Source organism: Spea bombifrons, chromosome 10 (genome assembly GCF_027358695.1).
Source record: "Spea bombifrons isolate aSpeBom1 chromosome 10, aSpeBom1.2.pri, whole genome shotgun sequence".
NCBI classification, from domain to species: domain Eukaryota; kingdom Metazoa; phylum Chordata; class Amphibia; order Anura; family Pelobatidae; genus Spea; species Spea bombifrons.
The window spans coordinates 18,000,533-18,006,930 of record NC_071096.1 but is presented as its reverse complement, the minus strand read 5'-3'; the positions used below and the strand labels follow the sequence as shown (position 1 = coordinate 18,006,930).

At 44.9% G+C, this 6,398-nt stretch overlaps 1 protein-coding gene across 2 annotated transcripts; it reads left to right on the top strand.

Moving 5' to 3' along the window:
• The first annotated feature begins 3,876 nt into the window (after positions 1-3,876).
• TMEM223 (transmembrane protein 223) lies at positions 3,877-5,505 on the top strand. 2 transcript variants are annotated; one of them, XM_053449043.1, is made up of 2 exons: positions 3,877-4,361; positions 4,909-5,505. In XM_053449043.1, the coding sequence occupies exons 1-2, from the start codon at positions 4,037-4,039 to the stop codon at positions 5,199-5,201; spliced, it is 618 nt and encodes a 205-aa protein (XP_053305018.1). In that variant the 5' UTR covers positions 3,877-4,036; the 3' UTR covers positions 5,202-5,505. The 2 variants fall into 2 exon arrangements, with proteins under 2 accessions (XP_053305018.1, XP_053305019.1); XM_053449044.1 differs by having other exon boundaries at positions 3,878-4,123.
• The last annotated feature ends 893 nt before the right edge of the window (positions 5,506-6,398 follow it).

Sequence of the window (6,398 nt, the reverse complement as noted above, 5' to 3'; positions counted from 1 at the left end):
GCGTCCTCCATTTCCGGTACAAAACTGCACGCTTCGGTTTACTAGAGGCACACCATGGAAATGATGTAATGGAAGTATACATTCACGTGATTTACATGGGACGTACTAAACTGCATATTGGGATGATGGGATGATTGGCTGCGATGCTCATCACTATCACTAGGTGTCAGTACACTTTTTACACTCATGGTAAATCAAAGTATGTTCTTTTCTGTAGTTCTTGATACTAAATTGTCACGACTAAATTGCAAAAAGTTGCATAATCCCTATGTAAAAAAATATTATACCCATATTCTTATCAGAACAAAAGGTCAAATGTGTTACTTAGCATGTGTAACTATAATATTCCATGCATAATCCCCATGTAAAAATGATTATACTCGTATTCTTATCAGAAACAGGTCAAATATGTTCCTTGGCATGTGTAACCATAATATTCCATGCATAATCCCCATGTAAAAATGATTATACTCGTATTCTTATCAGAAACAGGTCAAATATGTTCCTTGGCATGTGTAACCATAATATTCCACCCATAATCCCCATGTAAACAATTATACCCATATTCTTATCATCAATAGATCAAATGGGTTAGTTAGCATGTGTAACTATAATATTCCACCCATAATCCCCATGTAAAAAATATTTATAACTATATTCTTATCAGAAACAGGTCAAATATGGTATTTAGCATGTGTAACCATAATATTTCACCCATAATCCCCATATAAAAAATATGGATCCTCCTGTCCCCCCCCCCAATTTACCGGTGCTTCTGAGTCTCCGGTGCTTAGTCCGGGTAGCGCGTAGAGCTCTACGAGATTCGCGTAGACAACTTCCGCTGCAGCCGGGAGGAGGTGCGGTTAGCAGCAGGGGCGGGCTGGGCAGGGGGGCAATTGCCCCCCAGGCCGCCCTGAATCTACATTAAACGGCCGCGCGGCCACCCATTTAAGCGGCCGATTCGGCCACACCAGGGCCGTCTTTAACGCCCGCAGCATCCGCGGTAGGCCGGCCGAACTGGCCGGCACACCGAAAAGCAGCCGATGTGGCTGTGACTCTTAAAGCGGCCAGCGTGTCTTACAGCCGCTTTAAGAGTCACAGCCACATCGGCTGCACTGGTTAATCATTAAGCGGCCATAAGACACGCTGGCCGCTTTAAAATCATTAAGCAGCCAGCGTGCCTGCACAGTGCCGCCCAGTGTCCTGTGTGACTCCGCCCCCTTGAGCGGCACGTCACATCGTCAATGTGATGGGCCGCTCAAGGGGGCGGAGTCACACGGAACAGCTCCTCGTGACAGCTAGAAGAGCACGTTGGAGCACAGCAGCAGTGAAGGATGCGGCAAAAATGTAAGTATTAAAAAAATTTAAAAAAATAGTTGGAGTAATAGGCGGAAGGGGAGCCATATTCAAGGGGGGGGGCTGCATTGGGACAACAATTAAATGCAAAATGGGGGTGGTTATACACAAAGGTGGTGGGTGGGGGGCTGGGTTTAAATTACATGGATCAGTCATTAACAATTCAAAGACACAATACACAAGGGAGGGGGCTGGCTGGGGACATCACATAAATAAATACACAAGGGTGTTGGGCATAATGTACAAAGGGGGCTGGCTGTGGGCACAAAGCCACATGGGGCAATACAGAAGGGGCATAATGTACAAAGGGGTCTGGCTGGGGGCACAAATCCACAAGGGTGTGGGGGGAAATACATTAAAACCAAAGGGGGGGGGCTGGCTGGGCATCAATACACAAGGGGGAAAAACAAACAAACAACAAACCATTGTGGAAAGCATTTTGGATGTGGGTGTCAGTGTCGCAGAGCCTGTCCTGGTGTGTGTGTGTTTGGATATCGGTGTGGCAGAGCCTGTCCTGGTGTCTGTGTGTTTGGCTGTCTGTGTGGCAGAGCCTGTCCTTGTGTGTGTGTGTGTGTGTTTGGGTGTCGGTGTGGCAGAGCCTGTCCTGGTGTCTGTGTGTTTGGCTGTCTGTGTGGCAGGGCCTGTCATGGTGTGTGTGTGTTTGGGTGTCAGTGTGGCAGAGCCTGTCCTGGTGTGTGTGTGTCTGGGTGTCGATGTGGCAGAGCCTGTCCTGGTGTGTTTGGATGTTGATGTGGCAGAGCCTGTCCTGGTGTCTGTGTGTTTGGCTGTCTGTGTGGCAGGGCCTGTCATGGTGTGTGTGTGTTTGGGTGTCAGTGTGGCAGAGCCTGTTCTGGTGTGTGTGTCTGGGTGTCGGTGTGGCAGAGCCTGTCCTGGTGTGTGTGTTTGGGTGTCGCTGTTGCAGAGCTTGTAGTGGTGTGTGTGTTTGGGTGTCGGTGTTGCAGAGCTTGTACTGGTGTCAGGGCAGGCTGTTTGGGGACAGAATTGGCTCACCCTGGGCTGTTTGGGGACAAAGTTGGCTCACTCTGGACTGTAATTTGTTAATGTTATCTTGGTGCTGGTCGGGTTCTATGTGGGCAGTGTGGACACCGGGGCTGGCTTTGGGGGTGTGCATCCTGTGATCTATGCCTGTAATTTAGGGGGTTTTATCTATACCTTTAATGCTTAGTTGTTATGTGATTTCCAGTTGATCTGTATCTGCAAAGCTGGGTTTGTGTGTTATTCTGCTATGCTATGTTTGCATACATTATTTATGTATACCTGCAAATACAGAGTTTGCATTTCTTATTCAGTTGATCTATACATGCACGTGCTGTTTACATGTGTTGTTTATTTGATCTATACCTGAACTACCGGGAGTAAGTAAAACAGAGGTGTGGCTTAGTGAATGAGGGACAAAGGGACTCTGGGGATAATTACAGGCAGGGGCCCAAGGAAATGCCTAGGGTCCAATTTTTCCATATTTACATTTTATTTTGTTACAAAGATTAGCTGTTTTTTAATGTATTAAACATCATTTTTTTTACTCCCAGTCCCATCACATTACATCAATATGCGTTAGAAAATCAGGAAAAGATGGGCATGTATAGTGGGCTGATTCGTTGGCGCAACGGGCCACTTGACTAGACTTGCCCCCCAGGCCTTAGGCTGCCAGCCCTCCCCTGGTTAGCAGCGGGGGTTGTCTGCGTCCATCGCGCAGACCTTCCCCGGCTGTCAGAGATCAGAGTTCCCCGCACCGGGGTGGGGACTAAGAAACACCGGTAAGTTTGGAGGAGGGAGTGTTAAATGGGGGCATAAGGCATTTCTGTAGGCAGAGTGCTCTATGAAATGCCTTTTAACCCCCTTAATCCCACTCTGCCTCCAGAAATGCCTTATACCTCCCTATATGCCACTCTGCCCCATAATATGCCTTTTAACCCCCTAAATGCCTTATATCTCCCTATATGCCACTCAGCCCCATAATACGCCTTTTAACCCCCTAAATGCCAGAGTGGCATATAGGGTATAAGGCAATTCTGGAGGCAGAGTGGCACATAGGGGGTCAAAAGGCATATCATGGGGCACAGTGGCATATAGAGGGTTAAAAGGCATATCATGGGGCACAGTGGCATATAGAGGATTAAAAGGCATATCATGGGGCACAGTGGCATTTAGAGGGTTAAAAGGCATATCAGTGTAAAAAGTGCACTGACATCTAGTGATAGTGATGAGCATTGCAGCCAATCATACGATCATCTCAATATGCTGTTTAGTACGTTCCCAGGAAAATTTGATTTCAGCTTTCATATACATTTAAATTAGTTTCATGTCCTCTTAAGAACCCAGAGAAAAATTAGACTAAAGAAAAAACAGCGTATACAAAATGTTTTTTGGCATGCATGCATACTGCAAACAAACCCAACAATCATTTAGAAGAAAAATGCATCGGAGAGCGTGATCAGCGTTTGCAAGGTGTATGGCAGTCAGGTGACTCTGCGCCTAACAATTCGATGAAACCAGACCCTGGGACTACTGCTACACCAAAATGTATCTGGTATATAGAACAACGAGACTTAGGTCGACTCTACTGACGTCAGCCGATCATTTGGCTGTTTTCCTCCAATCAATTACGACCTATTGAGTTGACGTCATGCGCTGCGCCTCCTGATGACCGTACAGTACAATGAACCTTGTCTTTTTTCTATGCGGTGGTCGGTTTGGGGCCCGGTTACGGCCGAAAACGTCCCTTACCCGTGTGTTATCGCGCTCTGTACGTGCTGATTCGGTCTCTCATGATGTAGTTTTGTTTGAACACCAGCGACCGCGCTTCTTTCGCTTGCTTGGTCTGTTTTGCGGCGCACAGGCCGGTTTCTGGGCCTACCTGGCGCATTTCGGTTTCACCTCTTTGAGAGACACCCGAGAGAGGATCCAAGGGCAAGAGAGGGATGGGCGAAACTTAGGCTCTCCACTATGGAGGGTAGGATTCACCATAAGCTGCCTGACAATGGGTGCGTGTGCGAGAATACGGGTCGGGGAACGAAGAGGGACGCGGAAATATAGAATACATAGAGCAGAGGGGCGTCACGTACAAAATGGAGCGAATAAATTAAAATGTGTATAATATATTTATATAATGTGTATGTATGTATGTATGTGTGTGTGTATTTTAATAAGCATAAATAGTGAGCATAACCTTCACCCACCCCATTAGTCTTTGGTTAAAATAACCCCTTCATGATAAAAAGGCTTTTGATATCATGAGACATATAACGAGAAGGTATTTATATCATGAGACATAACGAGAAGGTATTTCCATGTATTTAAGATGTTTTATATATATATATATATATATATATATATATATATATATATATATATATATGTAAGTAAAAAATACATTCTTGCATTAGATTGACTGTTACGGGAAGTGTAATTACACTTCCCATAACAGTCAATAGATCGCAGGAATGCATTTTTTTAACGTGTCATTTATTCATTAGCCATGCCTTAGAGGCTTGTATATGATTCTTAAATTCTGCTTTTCCCCCTCACCAGGTGGGCTGATACTGGCGGCTGGCTTGTTGTTTTCCCGGCGTTCCGTTAGTGCTGTCACTCTGCACAGAGGAGGGGACAGAGTAACCATTGTCACTGCAGGTCTGTTTGGATTTGGCTCGTCCTTCACTGTCCCTTTGCGGCATATTTCTTCAATGGCTCACCGTTCAGAAGTCCCTGCCATGATACCGCTTAAGATCAAAGGGAAGCCACTGTATTTCCTACTAGATAAGCAAGGACAGGTATCCAACGCCAAGCTCTTTGACATAACTGTGGGAGCATATAGAAAACTCTGACACTTTTTGTGCTAATATAATATAGCATGTAGGGTTGTCAATACACAAATCATGTGAAAGATGGCTATAGCTATACATGACATACAATATTGTACTAAAATATGTATAATAAAAAAATAGTTCATGGAAATACAAAGTAAATATAATTATATTAAATATCTTCTTAAAAAATCCTGCTTACACTATTAGTTGATTGGTGCAACCTGGATGCATCTTGGAGTTAGGAACACCAAACTATCGTAATTGTGTGGATGTCGCAAATGGAGTCCATTTTCATTAAAATAATTGGACAGGGAAAAAAAAACAGGAACAGATATTTGCTCGATAAGATGGTTTTTTTTTCCAGAGCTCTGAAAAATATCCCTCGTTTCTTTAATCAGACTGCAAGACTAATATCCAGATCCCCCGCAGCGCTGCAGGGGACCTGGATCCTCCTATCTGGTAATCTCCACTGCTGGCAACACCTTCGCCGGGGCTTCTATCACCGAGTGCCGGTGAAACTTGTCTGCATCCATCGGGCAGACAGTCCCCGGCGAACGTCTGCGCAATAGATGCAGACAACCCCCAACCCCCGCCGCTGTTACTTCCGCCGGGGCTTCTATGACTGAGCACCGGAATAACATGACCTTTCTGGAGGCAGAGTGGCATATGGGGGGGGGTTAAAAGGCATATCATGGGGCACAGTGATGCATATAGGAGGGTATAAGGCATTTCTGGAGGCAGAGTGGCATATAGGGGGTTAAAAGGCATATCATGGGGCACAGTGGCATACAGGAGGGTATAAGGCATATCAGGGAGGCAGAGTGGCATATAGGAGGGTATAAGGCATTTCTGGGGGCAAACATGTATATGGGGGGGCAGGTTGGTAAATAGGAAATAAAAACATAACATTTTCTTAATCATAGCTTTTATTAAATATGAACATTTTATTAGTAATTTTTTTTCCTATAGGGTAGTTTTACATTCAGGCTTTTTTCCTAAATTAATCAGATTTTGGGAGGTCATCTTATAATCGAGTAAATACGGTAATATGTCCTACACATTGTTGGGTACCCTACTTAAAAAAATAAATGTGTCCCACTCATGGTGTTTTACACTTTAACCCCTTAAGCACGAGGCTGTATTTTTCTTTTTGTATCCTTTGTTTTAACCCCTTAATGACCTTTGACGGTCCAGGGCCGTCACACAAAAACTGTC

What these genes read in the sequence shown, in the direction of transcription:
- TMEM223 (XM_053449043.1), top strand. Translation starts at nt 4,037, where the DNA reads ATGAACCTTGTCTTTTTTCTATGCGGTGGTCGGTTTGGGGCCCGGTTA. An exon ending in CATAAGCTGCCTGACAATGG is followed by an intron (nt 4,362 to 4,908) that starts GTGCGTGTGCGA and finishes CCCCCTCACCAG; the next exon opens with GTGGGCTGATACTGGCGGCT.